The sequence below is a fragment of the Papilio xuthus genome, unplaced genomic scaffold, assembly GCF_000836235.2.
Source record: "Papilio xuthus unplaced genomic scaffold, Pxut_1.1 DF827789.1, whole genome shotgun sequence".
Lineage (NCBI taxonomy): Eukaryota > Metazoa > Arthropoda > Insecta > Lepidoptera > Papilionidae > Papilio > Papilio xuthus.
Window position 1 is genome coordinate 1290709 of NW_013530860.1, and position 27187 is coordinate 1317895.

General features: G+C 32.6%; 3 protein-coding genes across 3 annotated transcripts; 2 read left to right on the forward strand and 1 right to left on the reverse strand.

Annotated features, from left to right (window-relative positions):
• Positions 1–706: 706 nt before the first annotated feature.
• LOC106115449 (uncharacterized oxidoreductase TM_0325-like) lies at positions 707–1530 on the reverse strand. The gene has a single exon (XM_013308806.1). It carries the CDS (start codon positions 1468–1470, stop codon positions 715–717), a length of 756 nt encoding a protein of 251 aa, XP_013164260.1. The 5' UTR covers positions 1471–1530; the 3' UTR covers positions 707–714.
• Positions 1531–14377: 12847 nt separating this feature from the next.
• Positions 14378–18831, forward strand: LOC106115529 (larval cuticle protein LCP-14-like). Its single transcript, NM_001312597.1, has 4 exons — positions 14378–14394; positions 16034–16213; positions 16691–16795; positions 18557–18831. The coding sequence occupies exons 1-4, from the start codon at positions 14392–14394 to the stop codon at positions 18665–18667; spliced, it is 399 nt and encodes a 132-aa protein (NP_001299526.1). The 5' UTR covers positions 14378–14391; the 3' UTR covers positions 18668–18831.
• A 4547-nt stretch (positions 18832–23378) lies between these two features.
• Positions 23379–24604, forward strand: LOC106115486 (larval cuticle protein LCP-17-like). Its single transcript, NM_001312423.1, is given in 4 exon segments — positions 23379–23415; positions 23528–23722; positions 23904–24008; positions 24349–24604. Coding segments are annotated over 4 exon segments (414 nt in total). The 5' UTR covers positions 23379–23412; the 3' UTR covers positions 24460–24604.
• The last annotated feature ends 2583 nt before the right edge of the window (positions 24605–27187 follow it).

The following is a 27187-nucleotide window of genomic DNA, read 5'->3' on the forward strand; positions in this document are numbered from 1 at the left end:
AGGTTTCTGACATCTAAATCTTACTTCTTACTAATATTAAATGTGAATGTTTGGATGGACGAATGGATGGAAGTTGGTTTGAAGGTAACTGCAGATCTTTTTTAAATTCCGCGCGGTCGGACTCGCAGGCGATAGTTAGTCTTTGTATAAAACATATAGTCATCACTGTTATTGTCTCTGTCATCATAGAAACAACGATATGTTATAAACAGAGATTTCGGACTCAGAAACTCATGGTAAGTCAGCTTAATTAGGTAAGCTCAAAACCCCTCAGTGTACAGTATATATTACTATATAGTTATAAATAGCATTAAGGCTCTAACGTTGCAAGTAGGGAATGAAAATGTAGAAGGATTTCTATTTCATGCCACGCCGCATCCGGCCTTGCTCCGAAATATGCAGTAAACAGCAAAGTGCTGCGAATCCAAAATTATTGTAACAAACACAATGGTAAAGCAATAGTAATAGTTGAAATGAGAGAGTAATAGGAAAACGAAATAAAACAAAGACATATTTTTAGAACAGTTATATTAAGATTGAAAAATTGTGATTTTAATCGATGAGCAGGACGCGGAAATGCAAAGTTTTGCAAATATAATTCGCCATACATGTCTGACAAGGACACGTTATTATTTCAAATTGATAAGCAAAATTCCTTTGATTTTCAAAATGTCCGAGTTGAAAGAAATCTACAATATTTATCAAAATAAAAACTTAACGCTTCAAAAGGAATCCATTGTCTGAGATAAAGTTGGAACCGGTGATACTCTTCGCTTTGTCGCTAGCGAGAAACATGATTAGATCAGCTATCTCTTCTGGTTCACCCACTCTATTCAAAAGAGTGCTAGATTCGAAATTCTTCCAAGAGACATTGGTCTCAGGCATGCCAGAATTCTTAAGAATATTTGTCACAACCGGTCCCGGACTGACAGCGTTTACCCGAACACCGTATTCTCCAAGTTCCAAAGCAACTGATTGAGTGATGAAGTTCAGTGCCGCTTTCGATATACAATAAGGCATCAATAATGGCTTATTTGGTGGTATTTGACCACCAATACTAGAAATATTTATAATGTTACCTTTGTTCTCAATTAATTGTTCCACACATAATGAGGTCAAATGGAGAACACCGCGTACATTCGTCGCCATAACTTCGTCGTATGCTTTCAAGATATTGCCCATACCAACACTACCATAGCGAACGAATCCAGCATTGTTCACTAGTATATCAATCCTGCCAAACTCCTTCACTGTTTGCTCGACGATGTTCTTAACTTCCGCCTCATTAGAAACATCGGCTTTGACGATGAGACTTTTGGTCACACAAAGTGCAGCTACTTCATTTAGATTCGTCTCGTTCCTTCCTACGAGAACTACGTTAGCTTTTTCCTTAGAGAAAAGGATGGCTGTTGATGCACCGATGCCTGAACTGGCTCCAGTAATGATGACCACTTTGTTTTCAAAACTCATTTTGAAAATTTCTATCGTGACACAGATGCACTTGAAAGTTTGAAGAAATATTGTTGGCAACCAGTACGGGGAAGACTTATAAATGTTATAAAGTTAATGGTTTGGCCATTAATATGTCGTTAAGATGAAACATGTTTTCGGTCACTTGGTCATTACAATTACATCATTATATTGTTAATTTCATTTGTTGATTGGAATGAAATTATTATTTTTTTAAATATTACAAGATTTTTTTGTAAATTTACTAATGTTTCTTTTACCATTCCAACTAAGCTCTAGTCTTATGCTAGAATATGGTTTACGACAATAGTCGAATGGTGGGATTTGAACCCCCATTCTCGTGATCGGAAACCTGTACCCGTAACCATGAGGCTATTGACGCTTTAATATTGTAGTCATTGTTTATTTTAAATTCTTTATTTCAATTTATTCTCGATACAACGAACAGGAAAATACAGGTTTCTAAAATATATTCTCATATAATATTGATAAAGCCAAACTCAGAATAATCCTTCCGTGTGGCAACAGACGGCTTTGTTTCGATGTTACATTTGTAATTACTTTGAGAATTCATTCGTTTTTGAATAGAAACAAAAGATTTTTACTTACAAAAAAAAACAACTATAATTATAATATGCATTGTAGAATCATATAATGCAGTACAACTTAAGTAAAAGTAATAAATAAATTTACTTCCAAAGGTATATAATTGCATCCAGCTTTTTTTTATGAAATGGGAGCAAACAAGCAGCGGGAACACTGAGGTGTTCATCGACGCTCATGGAAATCTGCAAGACTAGAGGAACCGCAGATACGCCTGCTTTTGATATAGGATCGCTTTTTAAAGGACCCTAAGTCGGTTTGGAAATTTTATCGGTTTTATAACGAAGATAAAATATAAAAGAAAAATGTTTTCTTAAAATTATATTTAAATAAGAATTTAAATCAAGCAATAGCTAATTTTGTTTGAATAATAATACAATTAGAAACAAACAAAACATTCCATTCGATTTTTTAGGCGTCTTTGATTTGTACGCCGCAAAGGGGAGGACCGCAAAGGGATTCTTCAATAGCTCCCCGCCATGCCTCTAATGAACTCCGATGCTTACTACAGAGATAGCCTCTTTAACCACTCCATTTACAGAAATGAATTATTCATTCGTGATATTCAATTTCAATACTGGTTTTGATTTCAAATACAATATTTTTAAGCCTTAAATTATTTATTAAAATGGAACGAAATTCAGTTCATGTAACTAAATAAGATTCAAAACTTATTAGTGAAATTGTATACTAAGTTGCATATACAATTTACTGCTTTTGAAAGTAAGATTCGAGGGCCTATCACGAATCTGCAATACGCGTCTTGGTAATGTCGTCATAATATCTCATTTGAATGAGATTTGTTTCTCTACTTTTCGTCTGGAAGGAGGCGCTTCACAAAGAATATATGTCGACAACGTTACGTAAACCTTCTCTGAAATATTCGTGCTAGACCCTCTGAATATGGCATGAGAGCAATGCAAACGGCTGCGGTTACAACTTATGGACAATGCGACTAGATAAAAATTACTAATATTCAATAATCAATTATGCTTAATGTGTGATATTTAGACGATAAGAAAGTTCGACATTAGATACTAGAATGTGAGAAACATAGATAAACTCGACAGACTGTTCAAATGGGGAATAATACGACTTTATTTCACTTCGTTCTACGAATTCATCTAACAATTTCTTTTCTTCTTTTTAGGCTACAGTCCCAGATGTATCCCATACATAAACACATTATTTCCCGGGAAAAATATTAATCTTCCATGACCAAGGATTATCGCTATTCAAATATTCACACAAAACATATTGACATCTCTTTTCTCCGCTACAATAAAGACGCAAAAACGTTACTTTGTACACATGTTTTGGAGTAGCAACGGTCAGTATTATCTTGTACATTACTGACGGTTTGATTTTCACTGTCATCGTTTATCAGTTTGATTTATGAAAAGGAATTGGATATTCGGACCGTAGTTACCCCACGGCGCGGTAACAAAATTGCCTCAAAGCATTTCGTAACTTTAACCGACTTCAAACTGCTCGATGCGCATTTCTGTCTTTGAGGGTATTTGAAATGATTTGTTCTAAAATTTCAAAAGTAACTTTGTAAACGGACCGGGGAATGGGATAGTGGTTTTAGCAACTGTTGTAAAATTTAACTGTTGAAGTTAGTAGTGACTTTTTGAGACGTTTGTTTTTAAATTACATTGTTTTGTCGATGGTTAAGAAGCGGAATAAAAAACATAAATTTTCTTCAACAAAAATCCCCCGATAAATCGTTGAAATTTATCTGTACGAATTAAAAAAAAACTTAATACGTAGCCAATCTGCGTTCTTCCACGTTATGGTCTATACATCTGTGCCAAATATCAGCGAGATCCAACCAGCTGTTCTGGAGATACTTTCTAACAAACGTCTTTCCATCCATCCATATAAACTTTCGGATTTATAATATTAATAAGACTTTTTGCTCTTGAATCATATTTACTGTAACATTTTGGAATAGCTCTTTCTTATCATGACTGTATATTTGTTTAGGCAAAGGAACATTTGTTTGACAAATGGTTCCGTATCGAGAGAGATCACAATTTATAGCGTTGTCGGGGACTTGTAGTGGCCCATTTGTTATGTAGTCAGGTACGTTCATAGATAAGAGTTATTAAACGAAACCTAAGAGACATTTAATCATTTTATTATAGAATGATTTATTTTATATACTAATTGTTGTATCACTATCCTTTCAAGCTTTAGACCTTGACTGACTCTATCTTACTTATATAATAAATGCGAATGATTAGATGGATGTTTGTTGGAAGGTATCTCCATAACCGTGTTTTTCGATTTCCGATATACATATGTACATTTATCCGACGTTCTTACGGTGAAGGAAAACATCGTGACGCAACCTGCACATATCTGAGAAGAAATTTAAAGATATGTGTGAAGTCAACCAACCCGCATTTGGCCAGCGTGGTTGAATCTGGCCTAATGACCCTTAACTTAGGGTAGGCTCCGAGCCCCTCGGTGGGGACGTATAGTGAACTGATGATGATGATCTCCATAACGGCTGCATGGATCTCGCTGATATGACATAGATGTAGAACTAAAAGCTAGTTTATATTTAATGAAAGATATTAAAGAATTTGTGTTTCAATGAATGTTTAATATTAACTTATAAGATACTGCTTAAGTGTATCTTAACATTTTGAATGTTCTATTATTTTTTAATTCTTAAGACATGTGTTAAGAATTACCGTATATGCTCGCCATATAAACTACACGAAACATGGTACCTGATGCTTGCCTGGTACTCAATTAGCCTATCAGTTCTTTCACACTATTTTCTACATCTATGCCAAATTTCGTCAAGATCCATTCAACCATTCTGGAGATACCTTCTTACAAATATCCATCCATACAAAAATCACATTTACGGGTAAAACAGCGTATGTATTTGAAGCGCGAAAATTTATTTCTTTTGATAATGGTTGGTCGCATAATTTTAAAACCCACACAAGTAACTCAGGATAAAATACTTTGTCATTTAAAGGGTAGATAATGAAAGTTAAAAATATACATAATTTTTGGACTTGAGCCTGAAAAGTTTTTCCATTATACAACATAATGAGAACATTTCTTTGCAAGTTTATTCCTGAGTTAAATAATTGCCTTATCATAAATCTTTGTTTAAGAGTTTTGATCGGAGATAACATATAGCACTTTTGTTTTTAGGGTTCCGTACCTTAAAAGGAAAAAACGGAACCCTTATAGGATCACTTTTTTGTCCTTCCGTCTTTTTTTTTATATCATAAGGTGGCAAACGAGCGAGCGGCCACCTGAAATCGCTGAAATAGCGAATTGACCGTTGCCCATAGATATACGCAATTGCATATGCGTTGCCTATCTTAAATCGACGGAGGAGAGGATGCACAGAAAGAAAATATTTTCTCTTTCCATGCATCCTCTCATCCGGAAAGTCCACTTCCACTTCCCAACCCTTCCTCACAAGGAAAAGGATGGGAAGGGAAAAAGGACTAAATTAGGCCTCCGGGACGCTCACTCATCAGACGAAACGCGGAATTGCTTCCACTTGACGCCTGTCTTCTGTGTGGTCGTGGTATTTCACCGGGCGAGCCGGGCCGATTCGTGCGAAGATGTTAAAGCGGGCTCTACCACTGTTAAACCGCCTGTTTGTCAAGATCCTTTTTCTCATGAACGCGTGAAGGTATCAAGCTGAATTATATACTCAAGTCTGCTGTCCCTTGGTGATGTGAAATAATAAAACTTCTAAGCCAGCGCAATCAAAAGATACAACCGTTTATGTCGCAAATTTATGCAATTTTTTTTTGTACTGTAAATAATAAAATTCATATTCGTCTGGTGGCGGCACCGACTAGTTTCGAGCCCATCGGGGGCCCGAAAGGTAGATGAAGACCAAAAGTATGGAATGACTGTGTGAAAGAGGATATGCGTAGGAAGGGGGTACATTCGGATATGACGGCTGATAGAGATGTATGGAGGAGTAGTACATACTGTGCCGACCCCCAATAGGGATAAGGGCAGGTTGATGATGACTTTAATATTGATAATTTATTTTATATTTTTTCTACGTTTCTAACTAGCAAATTTAAGCATTCAAGAGAAGAATGAGGGTTTAAGTTTTGTCTTTACGCAAGGCAATTTTCAATAAATTTCGTCTTAGTAGGTCATTCGAATCGGGAACTGGTCTTAATAGGCAATCGCAACTCGGTAAATGGCGTAGGGATATTTTCTTTTGATATTTGAATCTGAACGCGTAATGAAGCGGCGTAGTCTTTATTATAGTAACCAGTTCCACTGACGAAAGATCTGTAACAACATTATGTTTTCGATATGTTTTGCAAACTTAAATTTATTTAATTTTGATTTTTACTTTTATTATTCTTTGAGCTCTGTTTTGTTGTAGCCTCTCTCTCTCTCAAGATGCCAAGATCTCCATTTAATGGAGGTTGACCGTCAGCTCAGTGAACGTCTGCCGAACTTGTGCCAAGCGAAATAAATGTTTCACACTGGTAATATAAACATAGTAATGGTGATATAGACATAAAACGTAATTTTTTGTAATACCAAAAAAATGGAAAGTTAAATATAAACTTGAAATTCAATTAGAATGTTCTAGAATCCCCTTTGAATTTATTATGCTCATAACTTAACTAAGTGAACACTTGAAACCACGATCTTAGTAACTTATTCATTAGAACATGCGGAGGTCACTTTGACTTGTTTTAGTACTAATCTCTCAGGAGTAGCGTAAGTTCAACTAACTTTAGCTAACAAAAATAATATAAGAATTAAAAGAAAGTAAATTTTTTGAGGTTAAAATTATTTGTTACACAATGTTCTAAGTCCAAAGAAGTTTTAAGACTACTTAAATATCTTAATTGAATATTTTTTTTGGGTGTTTTCATGGCTGTTGAATTATATACCTAATTTATTTGATATCAGAACACTTGACAAATAATTATACTAAGCGCCGAATGAAAACATTGCTATCCTAAAATCGAAGGCGCTAATGCTTTATTAGTAAAGATTTTAATACATACCATAGTATCTATTCTCAAATAGATATTAATATGAACTTCAAAAGATAAAAATTTAATCACAACACAACCATACATACTGTACTCAATGGCGTAGCTAATATTATTTTTTTTTTGTCAAGGGGCGTTTTTGTGCGGCGCTATATGAAATATTTGCTGAATATTTCCATTAAAGCCGGCTTCATGAATTATTCTCTTAATAAAGCGGTTTTTTCGCTAAGCGTGTTCATAAATTGTCCTTTTGATGGTCGTTTAAATATTTTTTTCCTTATCGATGAACGAAAAAATGAGAATACCCATGACATTATCTTTATAATTAAAGATATATTGGAAAAAATAATAATGTTTTTTCTTCTTTAATATATTACAAATGTGGAGGATAAAAGTAAAAAGCCATAGTCTCTTTAATTTAATTATAAAAAACATCGTTTTATATTGTTTGAGATAACCATCAACGGATATCATCATCAGCTCAATATACGTCCCCACCGATGGGCTCGGAGCCTACCCTAAGTTAAGGGTGATTAGGCCATAGTCAACCACGCTGGCCAAGTGCGGTTTGGTTGAGTTCACACATATCTTTGAATTTCTTCACAGACATGTGCAGGTTGCATCACGATGTTTTCCTTCACCGCAAGAACGTCGGATAAATGTACATATGTAAATCGGAAATCGAAAAAGACATTGGTACATGGCGGGATTTGGACCCAGGACCTGCAAATTGCAAGTTAAGTGCTTGACCCCAGAGCCACCGACGATCTTTGACGGATATGACGGACGAATTTCAACGGATATATTTGAACATAATAAGCAATGAAGACATTTAAACCAAAATATAGTGAATTATTTACTATTGTAAGTTAATTAGACATTTTTCTTTTTCAAACCAAGATAATGTATTGTTTGTAAAATAAATATATTTTCATGGTAGTTAAATATAGTCGTGTATTCGAAATAAGCAGATATTTCATTTAGATTACGTCCCTAATATTCAACGTACAATTACGAAGGAAGCGCGCGATTACCTTATATTGTGGAAATATACGCACTTTGCGAGTTATAATCGTAATTAGGCGCACTCCCTTAGCCAAGCCTGTTCATAAATTGCTCGCCAGTGTGGGAGTTTCCTTTATTGTTTTCTGCTAAATAAAGGAAACATAAACACATATATTATGACACTAATATTCACCCTCACATAATATTTTTACAAATAAGTAATTTGAAATAATTGCTATTTAATTCTACCAGGCATTTTTGACTTTATTGAAAAATAAAAGAGAAATGCCCAAAAATATAAAATGAAACAAAGGAAAAATTTATTAAAATTCTAACTTTATATCTTACACATGGTAAAAATTATTTTAAATTCAGCAGAGCTATTTTGTTGAACAAATTATTCCTCAAAAGCTGTAGAAAATTGAAAGCTTTTATAACGTGACGATGGCGCAGCGCCAACAACTTTAACAGAGGCTAATAAATTATTTCTGTAAGTCTGAGACATTGTCAAGTGTCGTAGAATAGAAATGCATTAAAATTGAATTTCCAGGTTCAGGATGTTTCAACCTTATTGGTTTTTTAACGTAACAAGCTGTCGCCCGCGACTCCGTCCGCTCGGAACTGAAAAAAAGTAGTCTATGTATTTCAAGCCAACTCAAGCCATGCCAACTTTCAGCGAGATCCATGCTGCCGTTCTGATATACCTTCGATGAGATACCTTCAAACAAACATCCAAACATACGCATTTATAATATTACTAAGATTTTTATACTTTAAAGAAACTAAAGAAAGAATTTTACACCTTATTACATTTATCATACCTTAAACATACATAGTATATTAACAGCACGCGAATGTATGTATGAAGAAGAAGCTAGAGAGGTGTATCAGCACCCAAATGAAGGTCCGTGGTCTCTTCATACCCATCTTGGTTACGGGAGTAAGTTATGTTGTAGTTAATGCATGTATCTTAGACATATTCATCGAGATATTTTGAAGAAATAAAATTAATGCTTTTTACTTAATGTCTAAGTTCTTCCTTTATGTATTATATATAGATATGAATAAATATGTATGTAGTTATAAATGGGTACCTAGGAGCTTCCAAAAAAATTAATTATTGTGAATATAAAATGAGAATAAATTAAAATATTAACAACCAGATATATATCAAATGGTGTGTACAGAGATAAAGGTAATTGACACATTTTTTTAAATTCTAATCAAGCTTAATAGGACAGGTTAATAGTTGAAAAAGTTTTTATAATAATAACAAAAAAATTTTTTTTTTATATATCTGATTAAATGTTAATGTTACATTTTGTTGGCTATGAAAAGGTTAATACAAAATATATAACTGTCGCCCGCGACTCGGTCCGTAAAGAATGAAAAAAAAAACTTAATTAGTAGCCTATGTGTTCTTCCAGATTACATTCTACATCTGTGCCAAATTTCAGCGAGATACATGCAGCTGGACAGGAGATACCTACAAGCAAACATCCATCATTCCGATCATTTGCATCTATCTATATATATAAAACACGGTCGTGTTAGTTACACTATTTATAACGGCTTTACCGATATGGTTCAAAATTGGTGATTATGCCTTGAAGAGCTGCTTTTTATTTAACTTATCTATATATTAAGTTGTTTTTTATATCCACGCGGACGGAGTCGCGGGCGACAGCTAGTTTATAACAATAAGTTTAAGACAATAGGTTGTGTTGTAAGGATGATTAAATAACAAAACGGACATCTCAATGTCTGGCTTTCTTCATTTGAAAATGGAATTGCCTCGCTGTTTGCTCTTTGCAATTATTACTTTCGTAGAGTATAATAAAATAGAGCCGTTTTTTCCGTCCCTTTATATTTTAAGTCTCTATGAAACGAAGATAATTTTTAAATGTAGAGAATCGTACCAATATTATAAATGCGAATGTTTGTTTGAAGGCATCTCCAGAACGGCTGCATGTTTCTCCAATTGTTGGCTCCAATTTAGCATAAATGTAAAACATATTTTGGAAGAACACATCGGCTACTAATTAAGATTTTTTTTTAATCCCAAACGTTCGGAATCACGGGATACAGTTATTTATTTGATAAAAGTTAAATAATAAATCTTTGTTAGTTAAAAACGTAATATTCTTTTGTCTCTAAACGGCGCGGTAGAGACCTAAACAGTCTTGTAAAAATTAATCACAAACTGGAGACCCTAGTCATTTATTTTAGTTACTTGTACCTCAATTGAAAAAAAATGTAGTCAAACGACATATAATTAATTAACAAGAATAAAAACGAGTGTGGAATACCTCTTATTACTAATTTTAATATCAAACGAAATGTTGGTGATTCCATAAGAATAATATTAACAGACGATGGCCCCAACTCGTTTGCCTGTCACTGATACTTCGTATAGTGCTATTCAAACTTTATAGCTGCTCGGAAGATGACACGAGATACTGCGGAAGATATAATTTGGTGTATAACCGAACAGTTTATAAAGTGCCTAGGAACACATCTGCGTGCAGGTAATGGTCATGGACGGAAGCTCATGGGTGTCCGTGGCCTTGTCACTATGCGTAGGAGGAACAGGGGGTTCAATCGGCATCTTCCCTATCAGGGAGGGAATCATATCACTACCGCGTCTCATCCGGGGCGCGGAGTATGCATAAAGCATATCCCTCTCGAAAAAAGGCACGCATCTGCGCGCGCTTTCCTCAACACCTGCCCAAAAAACTCACAGCTAGAGCCGCTAGTTTGAATATTATAATACAAATAGTCAACGAAGTTCCACACAGGTGCATAATTTTTTTTTTAAACATTATTATCTACAATTCAATGGACCAGCTAAAAGACAAGTTTTTTAACCTTGAAAATATTTTATTAGGGAAATCAAAATTATTATCTTCGACCGGTTTTCGAAGTTTTATTGTGTGCAGACATCCATTAGCGTATTTTAGTAGTTTTTAAAATAAAACAAAATTTTATTACAATGTTAGTTTTTTACATGCGATTACAAGATCGGGGATAGAAAGAAAATGTTCGCTCGATCGAAAATGAAAGTTCGTATAAACACAATTGTTTTAATTAATTGTGTACAAAGATTATATAAATAAAAATAAAGAATCGTTTTATGCCTTTATTTTTTCTACAGTAGAAATTGTATATGAAAATAGAAAGAGATAATAAAATAATTAGCGGATTATCCGATATGGATAGACAATTATCCAATTATTCATATGTAATATATACATACATATACTCGTATTTATACACAAAATTCCGATGTTTTTACGGTGAAGGAAAACATCGTGATGCAATCTGCACATATCAGCGAAAAGTTTTCAAGATATGTGTGAAGTCAACCAACCCCATATTTACTTATCCAGAGTCCTTGACTATAGCCTAGTCACCCCTGACTAGGCTCCGAGCCCCTCATTGTACACGTATGTTGACTACATGTCAGGAAAAAGTTATTGATTGCTTAAGATATAAACAATAAAATACTCACAATAGCCTAGAGAGTTAGGCAGAACTTATAGATTTTCAATAAAAATAACTATGAATATTAAGTACAAATACATAAGGCAAACTAGAAGGTCATAGCATCTTTGACCGCAGTGTCCAATTGTAACGAAAAAGAAGACATTGCAAATAAGTAAAAAAAATAACTTAAGTCACGTCTTAATGATACAGATGTAAACTTAAGTACATATAAACAAAATGTCACTTATGTACCTGAAATTTTTTGATATTCATATACTAAATTAGTGATATAAATGCGAATGTTTATCCAGTACGGCTCTATGGATTTAGCTGAAATTTAGCACACATATAGAACATAGTCTGGAAGAACAGATAAGCTACTTATTAGGTCCTTTCAATTCCGCGCTGGCGACAGCTAGTTTAAAATAAAATTCATACATTAAATGAAAACATAAGAAGAAAGGAGTTAAGGTTTTGATGTTGTATAATATATTGATTAAAGATAACTGAATGACAAAAATTAGTTTACAAAAACGAATTGGCTTATCCAAATGCATTCGTTTTTAAATGACGTACTAATGCTTTAATACCTAAAGAATGCCAATGAAAAATATACTATTTAAATATGCGCCACGCGTTTGTTGCGTGAGTTTTGTATGAGCGAGATTCCCCAACGAGTTTAACATAAAATGTCTGACCTCACCAAAGGCAAGCAACATCTTTAATTGTAAATTATTTTATACCTGTTCAATATTTTAACATCTGCTTGTTTGAATTGAAATCTATATTAATAAAATTTGAGTGTATGTATGTAATATCGATGAACTATACCGGGTAATCTCCGGAACTGCAAAACCGATTGACAGGACTTGGACGGGATAGTAACTGATGTACGCGGACATGTTACAGGCTACTTCTTATTTTGCGATGACGAAGTCGCGGGCGACAGCTAGCTGTTTATAAAGTTAAATAGTTACGAGAACTGTTACAATAATATGTGTTAAAAAGAACGAAATATTTGCTTTTATAGTTATCCTTGAAATATACTCTTATTTGCTTTGAATAGGCAGCATGGTTACATTGTCGTCAGTTCAAATATGTCCATACCGAAGAACTTTGTACGTAGTACCCAAAATAAGGATGAATTTAGTATTAAATATTTTCGTAACTTGGTTAAGCTTGACTCATTACAGGACTTACGATCCTTTTTTTGTTGCTATCTTTTCCATTAAATCGTCATTCATAAATGTCTCTTCCTAAATAGTGTTGAATTGATCAGCTTACTATAAGTCCCCACTGAGGGTCTCAGAGCCTATCCTAAGTTAGGGGCGACTAGGCCTTAGTCAACCACGCTGGCACAGTGCGGGTTGGTTGACTTCACGAATATCTTTGAATTTGTTTGCAGATATGTGCATGTTGCATCAAGATGTTTTCCTTCACCGTAAGAACGTCGGATAAATGTACATATGTAAATCGGAAACCGAAAAAACACATTGGTACATGGCGGGATTCGAACTCAGGACCTGTAGAGTACAAGTGCTTTAACCCATGCACCATTGACGCTCGTAATCAGTTAACCCTTACATTAAAACAATTGATATACGGATTTAATTCTTGGCGAACTTTTCTACTATTGCTTCTATGATTATTACATACTTTATAAATTGTTTAAATGCACACATAAAAATCACCTGCGATCTTATGGATTGTTTTATTTGTAATTTATATGCTAAATAATGTGTTACGTCTGGAAAAATACAATATTAATAGGTTATAAGTTCAAATAGAATGAGGCCTTTACCCCGCGTGGGATGAAAAAGTTTAAATATTTTTACTTTTTATTAGTAAAACGGACTAATCAAATTAAATATCTCTCTGTATGTTTGTTCAGCAGTTAATTAAGTACTCATTCATAGTTGATTTTATATATTAAAATAAGTTACTAGATACAGGATGTTTTTTTTAGTGCGGGAAATACAGAGAAAATATATAGGACTATTTGTCGACCGCGACTCCGTCCGTGTGGAATTAAAACAAAACTTAGTCACTTAATAAGCCTATGTGTTCTTTCAGGCTAATTTCTATATCTATGCCAAATTTCAGCGAGATCTATGCTGATCTAGAGATACCTTCAAACAAACATTCATCCATCCATCCATCCAAACATTCGATTTGTAATATAAGTGAGATAGTATTATTTAAAACATTTCTAACGTTAACTTGACTTTCAGGTGTGAAACAAAAATTTATTGAGAAAATGTTATATAATTTTCTTTCTTAATTTTTCCCTTTATACTTTTATATATCACGTAATTAAACTTTCTCTTACTTTTTATATGAAATTGACCTTTTACTCAACATTTTTTTATAAATAATTCTCAAATATAAATGCCAACGATACTAATTATAATAAATTCGATTTAATTCAGAGCGTTGTTAAATAAATTAAAATAAAATTATTCTTTCATTTGGATTGATCTTTGTATAAAGGTTTATAGTTTTTATTTAAATATATTTAGTATGACGTTTAATTTATTCGGGAGTTTCTAAAGAATGTAATACACAAGTAAAACCAAATATAAACAATAAGCTAGATATTAATGACCTAAACGTGTTTGGTATGGTCGGGCAAATGTCAAGCTCCGAAGCGTGTAAAAGCTTTGAGAAAACGACAAAAAATTGACCTTTTCTATCATTAACCGACCATACCGTTGTTGTATTTGTTTACTACAAGGAATATAAAAGGATTTTTATCCTTAAAATATAATCATAGTGTATCGTCTTTGGAACGTGAACGTACTCAAAAATGGTAAGCGTCTGATTAAAGTATATTCATAAATATATTTTTAGATAAATAATTACGCTAATTAGTACTTATTTTCATTTTAATATGAATAGATTTAGTCTCCATTAAGAGACTCTTAGTCTACCCTATGTAAGATGAGACTAGGACAGTCAACCATGCTGGTAAAGCGCAGTTTGGTTAACTACACATCTTTGAATCTCTTCGCAGATATGTGCAGGTTGAATTACGATGGTTTTCCTTCATCGTAAGAACTACGTATGTATAAATTCGAAAATAGAAAAACACATTTGTATTTAAAAAATGTAATTTAAAAAAAACTTAATGATTAGCCTATGAGTTCTTCCAGATCATGTTCTACGTCTATGATAAATTTCACTTTGATCCGTTCAGCCGTTCTGAAGATATCTTCAAACATCCATCTAAACATTCGCATTTATAATATTAGTAAGATATTGGTTTTATTCAAACAGAAGTCTTTGTCTCTATTACTTTGCTAATCAATAATGTATATTACGTAAGAAATTACAAATGTTTGATGCTAAATGTTCGTCTATAGACTGTCTTAAAGGTCAAGTATTTGCTAATGTGACGGACTTTGATGGACTGTTAATTTATACATTTAATTAATTTAAAATCATCAAAATTAAGTCTTTTTTTTGGTATCGGGGGAAATCTTCATAAGATACCCTGCCTTTTGGGGGAAAGACAGGGTTATGTGAGATTCTTACTCACTAAAAACCCCTCGGTGGTTAACCTCAAGTGCGTCTGCGAGGGTCCCGGGATCTCCAAAGGAACGCACCGGAAATCAAAATTAAGTGTAGATTTTAAATTAAGAATTTTTAAATTAAAAATGGAATTACTTATTTAAAAATCGAAGTAATAACTTTTGTTAAACTGCTATTGGTTAAACGTTTTACAAAGCATTGTGTTTGCATAATAGTTATTCTGTAATAAATTGTTACATAACGAAAGTAAAATGCCAGATTGCATCGTAGTGTTACGCGAAATCGCTTCGCATATATCAAGAGTAGACTCCTACTTTAAACTATTTCTGGGTCAATTTGATTTAAGCTTAGTTAAGAACATCGGTGGTTCAGGGGTTAAGCGCTTGACTTGTAATCTGCAATCAGTTCGAATCCCGCCAATGTGTTTTAGATTGACATATGTATATTTATCTGACGTTCTTACGGTTTAGGAAACATCGTAATCCAACCTGCACATATCTGCGAAGAAATTTAAAGATTGGCGTAGTTACCCCTAGCTTAGGGTAGTCTCAGAGCCTCTCAGTGGGTAAGTATCTTGAGTTGCTGAGATGATGAACAATAGAAGCTAATCCTTGGTAACCCTAAGTTACATACATGGACAGCTGTCTCAACCAAAATAATACGTATAATAATTATTGGATAGAAATCACGGGAATATTTTGTTTCGTTCTTTTTATTTGTTAAAGCTTTGTAAATAATATTTGTAATATTATATACAATATAAATGTGATGAAGTTCTGGTGAGCTTAACTCTAATACCATAGAAAAAATGTTTAGTGGGTACGGGTATCTGTATACAAGTCGTTACAACATACATATATGAATAATATTAATAAACCTAAAATCTACATCAAATATTAATAATATATTTCTTTCAGAAATCCGTTGTATTAGCACTATGCGCTATTGGTTGTGCGTACGGCCTAGTGCCGGACGACAAGGCGGCTGTCGTCCGCAGCGACTATCAGCATAACCCAGAGGGCGGCTACCAGTACGTCTATGAAACTGAGAACGGCATCTCAGCGCATGCTGAAGGAGTAATCAGGACTTTAAACAAGGTATTTAAAACAGCCCTCGTAGACAAACTGTCGCACTAAAAGTCTCTAGTCCGAAAGGCCGCTTTAGTTAAGATTCTTACTAAATTAAGGGCTACCTTTAGCGTACATTGAGATCACTTAATAGCCATCATTAGACTAATTTAATGCGGCAATCAGTGACTTAAGTTGATGAAGTGAGAACCTTAGTCTGTGTATATGAATTCAATAAACCTACTACTAAACTATGTGTACATTTAAAATTTTCAAGTCAATATTACCATAACTAAAAACCTAATTGTGCTTTATTATTTACTAGCTGTCTCCGGCGACTCCTTTAACGCGGATTTAAAGAAAATAGCCTATGTGTTCTTCCAGACTATGTTCCATATGTGTGCCAGATTTCAATGAGATCCGTTCAGCCGTTCTGGAGATATCTTCAAACAAACATCCATCTAAACATTCGCATTTATAATATTAGTAAGATTTCTTTTATTTCAGGACGAGGTCTCTCACACAGTTCAAGGCTCAGTCTCTTACATTGCACCTGATGGTCAAAAGATCGAGACTTCTTACGTAGCAGATGAATTCGGTTACAAGCCAACGGTAAGCAAAGATAAATACTAACTACAAATTACTTATTTTTATGTTTCTGAGGCCGAAATCGATGTGTGAAACATATCGTCGTCTTTATTATTTTAACAAAACAGAGATGGTCTCAGAAACCAACGATTAGACAGATCTTGAACTGTAGAAAGCAACTAACTGTAGTACTAAAGTTACTGCCACATAGCTCATAGCTTTATAGAATTGACTAGCAGTGTGCTCTTTGTTTATTGATTTATTTTCCTCGCTCAATACTTTCACAAAACTTCTATAATTAATAATTAATAATTGTAAATGAATTGAAACGAATTACACATAGAGATAAACACTAAATATTTTTTTATTATCAGCAATTACAATCAGGGAAGACATTGACTAAGTCTAAGGAAATACAGGTTTAACTTGTTAAGGGGTCAATGCGGTACTGTAATCATTTAAATGTGCAATAAAGAATATTTATTGCATATTTTAATTATGGAAGTATAAAGTGCTCAATATTTCATAATTTTGATAGTTTTATTAAATAGGTTAAAAATAAATTACAATTTGGCGACTTGGTCAGTCTATTCGCAAGGGAAATGTAAATCAAGTATTTAAATTATACACAACTATTAGGAAATAAAACTAAAAAAATATATATTTTTTTTCAAATACTAGCTGTCGCCCGCGACTCCGTCCGCGTGGATTTATTATACATCCTTATTTCTATAATTATATATACATAAAGTCTTAAATCTAAACAGTCTTTACCTTGCCTAAAGAGACTCCTTTTAATAACATATTTTAGTGAATTATTCGTTTTTTTTTATATTTTATATTATATCATAGATTTAAGTGCTCAATTAATTTATTAGGCACATCCTACGTGAAATAGATTAACTAACATTACATTATAAATTTATGTAAAGTCCCTTACTTCATTTGCATACAGTGGTATAGTCTGTCGAAGTTTGAGAATAGATTACTAGCTTACATCGTAATCCATCTTCGAACTATAATAATGTCACTGTTCCATTATGGATGTGAATAATGATTAGAATAGTCCAGTAGTTCTCAAAGTTCAAATAATTTCTAATTTTAGAATCAATTTGTTGATCTACGTAGCAAATATGATCTTAAAGTTGTAGACACAATATTTATATGATCGTTGCACACTTTTGTGTCACCAATCGTTTGAATAACTGGAATAATTCTTGTTTATTTATTAAAAGAAAACCAATAGTTTAAATAAAATTAAATCTAGTACAATCAAATTATAGTAATGCCAATTACAGGTTTTCAAGTTCATTATTAAAAAGTTATAGGTTTTAGTATATAACCATAATAACAAAAATTATATGTTTTAAAAGAAGTTGAGTCGTATCATCCTATGAACAAATAAAAAATTACAAGTAATAAATAGAAGCATAAGACTGGTCGCAATATATTTATAAAAATACTAGCGGACCCGACAGACGTTGTCCTGTCTGCACGTCTTTAATTTGAATAAATTAATATGAAGTTAATATTTGATGAAAATTGTGAATCTAAACCATTCCCGGATCCCCTTGAACACACACACAAAAATTTCATCAAAATCGGTCCAGTCGTTTGAGAAAAGTTCAGTAACATACACACTCACAGAAGAATTATATATATATAAAGATTATGATGTTTATGTAATTAGAAAACTTATTATAGCTTTTTGTGGATATTTTTTTTAAATTATTTTTTGAGGGGATATATGTAAAGTTGTTAAAATATGTCTCCATATGTTTACAGGGTGATCATCTTCCCACCACGCCGCCGCCTATGCCGATCCCAGACTACATCCTTCGTGCCCTGGAATGGATCGCCACCCACCCCTACAAAGAACCAACTTCAAAGAACTAAGGATCTTTCACCCAACGAATTCTGGTCAATTTTTATATATATGACGAATCTGCCTAAACTATTGACAATGCAAATAAGTATTAAATACTTCGATAACAACGTGATAAAATAATTATTTATCTGTGCATTTTTTGTGCAATAAATTGTGCAATTTGTTATTTGAAGATGTTTTTTATTTACCCTTTTTGTTTAACCTTCCAATGCGATGCAACATGTATGTCTAAATATAAACCGGTTATGTTTACATTACAAGAAACTATGCAAAAGGTTAAAAAAGTAAAAATATTTGATAGCTCACAAATGAAAATACGATAAAAACAAATGAATAAATATTTTTTGTTATACACAAAAAATCAAAATGTAATGTTGCCTTGGCTCCTTAACTAGGAAGACCTGTACTTAAGGAGCAAAGGACTTTTTTTACATGTAAATTTAATAACTGTTTGTGTAGATAAACAACTAATTTATGAATTAACAATTATAGTGTGTGTGTGAGTGTGTATAAACGTGTGTGTGTGTGTGTGTGTAAATGAAAAATGATAAATAGATTGAGATAAAAAATTATTGGGATCTCATTGTTCAAAGTTGATGTCAAATATATTTTTATTTACAAAAAAATTATTAGAAATTATAAATAATAATTTTAAATTTAATCATTATTTGTTATAGTGCTTAAAATATAAGACTAAAGTGAGATTGTAAGACAACTTATATTATATATTATATAAGTTGTATTATATATATTATATATATTATATATATATATATATATATATATATATATATATATATATATATATATATATATATATATATATATATATGAGGATTTGATTGTTTGCGTTGTATGCTCAAAAACTACTGAACATATTTGAAAAATTCTTTCACTCTTGGGAAGCTACACTATCACGGAGTGACTTTAAACCTGCGCGTAAGTCGCAGGCTACTGCTAGTTTTAAATAAACTCATTAAATGTTGAAAGTCATCTAAAAATTAATTTCTTTATTTCTTTTTCTTTATAGTATTAATTAATTCATTTATTTTGTAGTGGCTAGTTATTTAGTAAGATTATTTTTTAATTTATAATTAGGTTAAAATAGGATAATAATAGAAATATTCAATGAAAGTAACAAAGTTTACTCTTTAAAGACATAATTATTTATTTATCTTATCACAGTTAGGTCAGTAAATTGTTGAAATAATAACCCTTTTGAGCCATAGACAAAAGGTTTTTTAATAATATTTTCGTAACTATTTACTGTTAAAGTTCAAGGTGTAACACGTTAAGTAGTTACGCCTAGTGTATCTCGTCTTACAATATTTGTAAAGCCAAGCTAATAATGAATATTGGTCAAATATTTGAAATGCTGATGTAAACGAGATCACGACAAAATCAACATTAATGTACTTATTAATATTATAAATACGAATATTTAGATAGATGGATGTTTGATTCATGGTATCACCAGATCGGTTGAACGGATCTCGTTGAAATTTGACATAGACTGGAAGAACACGTGCTGAGATGAGTGTGCGTCATGGAGGCCTTATTTAGTCTTCTTTCCCTTCCCACCCTTTTTCTTACAAGGAATGGATAGGAAGTGGAAGTGTACTCCCGAATGAGAGGATACATGGGAATGGAAATTATTTTCTTTTTATGCATCCTCCGTCGATTAAAGGTAGGCAACGCATATGCAATTGCGTATGTCTATAGGCATCGGTCATTTCGCTATTTCAGCGATTTCAGGTGGCCGCTCGCTCGTTTGTCACCTTATGATATATTAGCTATTAGCTATAATCCTACACGGGGTTTAGATAAAGTGCATTCGCTACGCAGCGATTTCATAGCGAACATCAAAAATGTATGGAACCTGAAAAACTTTAGAAAAACAAGTGATTGTCGCGTAATTCCGTACTCACTTGATGTTCCTCTAAACGAAGGCACTTTATCAAACCCCGCTGGTGTTCATTGATGGTCGAATGATAGTACGTGCTTGCTTTATATATATTTGTTTAGGTAGCATCTTAGTTGCATATACATATAAAGAAAGAAATTAAAAAGAGAAAAAAAGGAGGAGATTGACCCTGACTGGCAGTAGCAAGCAAAACTAAAATACGGTATGTATATGCCATTGGTTTTCTGGTTACCTAGGTTACCCTAAACATAATATACTTACTGTTAATCCATACATAAAACATAAAAGTGTTTGTTGTACCGTTAGCGCACAGTGTAATCGACCTCCTTTATATATGTACATCTGATAAGTTCGACAAGTACCATCAGAATACAAATGACGAAGCTTTTGCACCGATATATTTTTATCAGTAATTATTATTAAAAACTAGCTGTCGCCCGTGACTCAGTCCGCGCGGAATTTAAAAAAAAAACTTAACGATTAACCTATATGTTATATCCAGACTATGTTCTACATCTTTGTCAAATTTCATCAAGATCTGTCATCAAGAAGTCAAGTGCTTTAACTCCTAAGCCACCGACGCTTTATATCTTAAAATTACTTGATTAATTCTATTGTTTGAAGTTTTTTTAATGTGAAGAATCAATGGTAGCAGATGTCGCGCGTTGATATCTTTTCTATATAATAAATTAGTCATTTGTAGACCGTATCGTTTAGGTTTAAGTTATCGTATATTACATAACCTCGAAACAAAGTAAAAATACAAATAAAATTAAAAGTTAAAAACCTGTTATTACAGTATGTAATTACCAGATTTCTTTTTACGATTTAAAATAAATTATATTAGTTCAAGGTCAAACTCGATCAATACCAACTAACTCGATAATAGCAACTTTCTGAATGAAAATAATAACAAAACAATTTTTTCCACTATTAATATATTAATTTAGATATGGATTAAAAATCTTTCACTAATGCAAACACGATAAGACGTTTCATTGATTTATATAGAGTTAGCGATAATTCGACCTTGACTGTCAAGTATCAAGAAGCATAGCGCTCACTCGTATAGAATACATTATATAGAAAAATATCACATATCAAGTAATAATAACCTTTTGTGGTCTGCGAATGTTAAATTTATATTCATGAGTCGAAGGTTGACCATTTTTATAGAATTAAAGATGACGTAGATTATCTTATGATGTCATCTTTTGTGACCCTTCACATTAATAAGGATTGGACAGCTGATAATTATAGTTGATTTTGATTTGTTTACAAAGCCCTTGAGCGTCGGTGGCATCTGCAGGTCCTGGGTTCGAATCCCGCCATATACAAATGTGTTTTTCGATCTCCGAATTACATATGTATGTACATTTATCGTACGTTCTTACGGTGAAGAAAAACATCGTGATGCAACCTGCACATATCTGAGAAGAAATTCAATAATTGTGTAAAGTCAACCAACACTTGGCCAGTGTGGTTGACTATGGCCTAATCACCCTTAACTTAGGGTAGCCCTCGAGCCCCTCGGTGGGGACGTATAGTCAGCTGATGATGACAATGCCCTTTAAGGATTACAAATGTTTTGACGAATGTCTTGTCTCCAGTCATTTAAAGCAACAAAAACAGTGTGTTTTACTTTCATTAATGCAATGAAGAATACGTTTTTTTAAAGAATAATAATTTTTTAATTTTCAATTAGAAAAATGACATAGTAGTTAACAATTACATAGTTTACTGTTCACCTTAATAATATAGAAAATAACCTGAGTAAAAGTTGAAAATAAAGTTATAGAAATATATTAAATAGTAGAAATTATACTTAGTTACACTTAAATAAGTAAGATACACATTAAGTTACATATAATGTAACTTTTAACTTAGATTTATGAGGTTTAATTTACAAATTAAGCTTTCTAGGGCATTATTTATATGTTTTCATAAACACTAATATACTAGCACATCACTAAATTGAACATCATGTTTAAAATAAATAATCTCTCTTAAATAAAAAAACTTTAAACGAATTAATAACACCGATATTAGAGAGGAAAGTTTACAAATCAATTTTAAACTAATTTGCCTTCTCTTACGCTGCTCATATTGGTTTAAAATAAACATATTTCCCGAACCTTATCAAATAAGCGCGCTTTAAGCGTCAACAGCCTAATGGTTAAAGGTACGGATTTCCGATAACGAGGTCGGGGGTTCAAATCCCGCCATTCGACTATTGTCGTAAACCATATCCTAGCACAAGTCTAGAGCTTAGTTGGAATGGTAAAAGAAATATTAGTTAATTTAGAAAATAATCTAAAAATTTTAAAAAAAAATACATGTAACAATTCATAATCCTAAGTTACAACAATATGTTAAATTAAATCAAAGATAGATTAATCTATCTTTTTATCTCAAAAGATAAAAAGTATTCCGCCTATAGCAAATCACGCGTAAAGTACATTGGACAGATATCGTAGCTACGTATGTTTTATTTTAGTATACAATTTACTATTTTAAATAATGTATACAAGTTGGAACTTGTAACCAAAAGACTGAAACATTTAAAATCGATTTTAAAAGTCTAACATAATTTAATTAATTAATAATAATTATTGTGTCCATCCGGAAGCCTCCTGATTGAATTTATAATGATGCGCGTATCCAAATGAATAATGTCCAAGCGACGCGACAAGTTCACAGAAAAAAAAACAAGAAAATAATGAATTCGCATATCGATTCTGGACGCAAACTACCTATATAAAGACCTCTGTTCACCGATTCAAATCAGACTGTCACTGAATCAGACTCAGTAAGCCCACTCCAATCAAAATGGTAAGACATTAAAAATATACAAGAAAAAAAAATATAATTAACTATCTCGTCTTTAAATTCAAAGATTAAGATATTTGTCTAAACTGATTTTGTTTTTCAAATTTTTTTTTAGAAATTCCTAGTCCTTTTTGCCGCCGTGGCTTTGGCCAGCGCTGATGTTTCCCACATCGTAAGAAGCGATGAGTCCCAGGCTCCCATCCTCAAGTCAGCTTACGAAAGCAGCCCCGAAGGCAACTACCAATACGTCTACGAAACCGGCAATGGCATCAGCGCCCAGGCTGAGGGTATCGTGAAGAACGCTAACTCCGTAAGTCAAACATACTAATATAATAATTTGATTTTAATATAAGTAACTTTACATGCATTATTAATTAATTTAGATAATCAAAATTGGTTACACATATTAAAATCAAACAATTAAATTGTTAAAGAAAAACAAGACATTAAAAGAAATTAAATGTGAAATTAACATAATTTTTATTTAACAGGAATCAGCTACTCTTGAAGTTAAGGGATCTGTCCGTTACACCGCCCCCGACGGTACCCCAGTTGAGACCACCTACATCGCTGACGAGAACGGTTACCAAGCTCAGGTAAATAAAAAAAAAATCACCAAAATGTAATAAAATTTATACATAATCAATTTCAAAACATCCGATTACCATATTAAAGTTTTTATCGTCTATCATCCGAGTCCTTGATCTTTAAAATTCTAGACTGGTATCATCAGTGCATAAATGACTTGATTACGATATCGTTCTTGATAAATTCGAAATTTGAATACAGTTTGATATTGTAGCATAAAAAAAATTAAATTTTATACCACAAACTTTTTAAATTGCATAATAATAACCCTTAGGATTCCATAGATGGCGTTGATAATGTAAAAGCCTTTTAAAGTGTTACTAATACTAATTTTGTTTATTGTTACAGGGAAGCCACATCCCCGTGCCCCCACCAATCCCAGAGCTGATCCTCCGCAGCCTCCAGTACATCGCTGACCACCCACCACCAGCGGAATACATCAAGAAGACCGTTGCCTAAGCTAACACCGACCTAGTTCAAAGTTATCAACACTGCCTGTAGAAAATTGTTAATACCACGATTTATGTTTATTTTGTTTTTGTTTTCTTTTATAAGTTTGTAACAACGATATGGATTTTGAAAAGAAGTACACTATAGAAAATTATTTGATATCTTTAATTCATACCTTCCAATAATCATGCTCCTATACCATACAATAAAGTGACAATGAATTCAAACAAAAGTTTATTATCACTTTGTTGCATTAAACTATTTTACTATAAAAATATTTAAGTCAATCAAAACTATTCATTTGTTAAATTCAAAGTTCGTCATTCAAAATTTTGTGAAAAGCATTTTTTTAACTTTTTTTGAACTCCGTCAACAGTCTAAAAATATAATTAGATTCAACTTTATATTGAACTTTAAAATCTATGAATATGTTTGTTCAAATCTCAAGGCGAGACAATATAAAATATATATTATATTTATACATTTAAATCACAATTTTATGTTAATCTGATATCACATCCTATTCGATTGTGCATCGTGTTTATACGAGTAGCACACCAAAATAATCAATTCAATTATATTAAAGAAAATAAGTAACACCTTTTAATCTTACTAATATTATAAATGCGAATATTTAGATGGATGGATTATGGTTTGTTTGATGGTATCTCCAGAACGGCTGAACGGATCGTCATTAAATTTGGCATACATATAGATCATAGTCTGGAAGAACTTATAAGCTACTCTTTAAGTGTTTTTTTTAGTTTCGCGCTAACGGTGTCGCGGGCGACCGCTAGAATGAAGTACAAATAATTCAAAGTCTTATATTTACGTTTTTTGTTACAAATAGAAAAACACTGCCTCGCTTTCAGTTCTCGAAACAGAGAGAAAATGATTTATTTAATTTTGATTATTAGCTACGACATTTTTATTTTCGACATTATTCTGACACTCCAATTTCATTAGTATGTCCATATATGTATGTATATTGTAGACTCGGTTTATGAAAGAATATGAAAGTGAGAAAAGTTTCGAATCGAATATTAATAGCCGATTCGGAAAAAAAAATCATAAGTACAGTCAGCCGCATAAATATGTGAACAATTACAAAACTTTAAGAGAAAGTTATAAAGGGCTACTATAAAGGTTTTAATTCCATTATTATTGTCACGTATTTATCATTAGCATGTATTTATGTGCAGAATACGGGCAGACACGTGTAAATATATTTTTAAAACCGAAGGCATATACGAGTTGTGAGAATTTCTAAAAGTATACACATTTTTGCAGCTGAGTGTACAATTGCCACGGCAATGGAGTTTGACTATAAGGCGATAACATTTCCTTAGCGGAAAATAAAATCATTTACTCTTTTATATAGAGTCCTAAAAGACGACCAAGCGTAATAGGATTAATAAACAAAAAAATTTAAATGAGCGAAAACTATTTTCTTAAAGTTCCTGCAATTTTTACATCTTATTAATAATATAACCTTACTATTATAGTATTATAAATGCGAAATGATTTTTTGGATGGATGGATAGATGAATGGATGGATATTTGTTTGAAGGTTTCTTCGGAACGGCTCAACTCTCGCTGAAATTTGGTATAAATGTAGAACATAGTCTTGAAGAACACATAGGTTACTAATTTGCGCGATGGAGTCGCGGGCGACCGCTAGTAACTCATATATTTAAATTTTTAAAGTATCATTATGTACCTAAAAAGTATCAAATCGACTTAAAAAAATCACATAGCAACATTTTTATCAATGCTAATATTAAATCTAAAATTAACAATTTTTATTTATTTATTTATGCCATGTATTTATGCAAAACATACGGTTTACTTTGAGGTGTATTTTCATGTTAAATGTCAAGACTCCAGTTTGATGTCGTAAAATTCAGGTCTCGACATGTAGGCATTTCAAAAGTTCATAACACGAATATTGCCAATACAATTATGTGTTGAAAAAATATCGTGTTAGCTTACGACGCAAATTTCTAGCTATTTTGTCGTGTAACACGTTGTAAGACATAATCATCATCTTCTTTTTATCCTATGTGCGCTGACCCCACTAAAGTGGGGTCCTACTCAAGTGGGGTCAGCGCACCAGTTTTTGTCTTACAGATCGACCTATCTTCCATCATCTCAGTCGTCACTCCCTTCTGAATCTCTTCCTAGGTCTACCTCTAACGATGTACCCTTCCACATGTGTGCATATTAATAAAATTGTAGTGTTTGTAATTAAAAAAAATACATATTTTACGTTATTAATAACATGAAAATTATTTGGATTATAAACTAATAACTATCAATCCTTGTCTGCACTTGACCCGACTTAGGTCAAGAAATAAAAATTTAAATGACCTAATTAAAAGACAAACTGTATGAATAAAAACAAACTAATATTAGCAGATTTAATCCAACAGCAACGTTACAGCGCTCTGAATAGAATTTAATAACGAGTAAGGGATGTTGCGGTTCACTCTGGTCGCTCTAGACCAGTCTTTCCCAAAGTGGTCGATAACGCCCCCTTGTGGGCGCTCCAGGTCTCCAGGGGGGCGGTAAGAGACCCATAAAGAAAGTGTGGGCGTTTTATTAATTAAAAGATTGCTTAAACTCTAATATGGGGGGGTAAAAATATATTTATTCTCAAAGTGGGCAGTAGACAAAATAAGTTTGGGAACCACTACTCTAGACTTTAACACCAAACTGAGTATACGATTCTCTATGG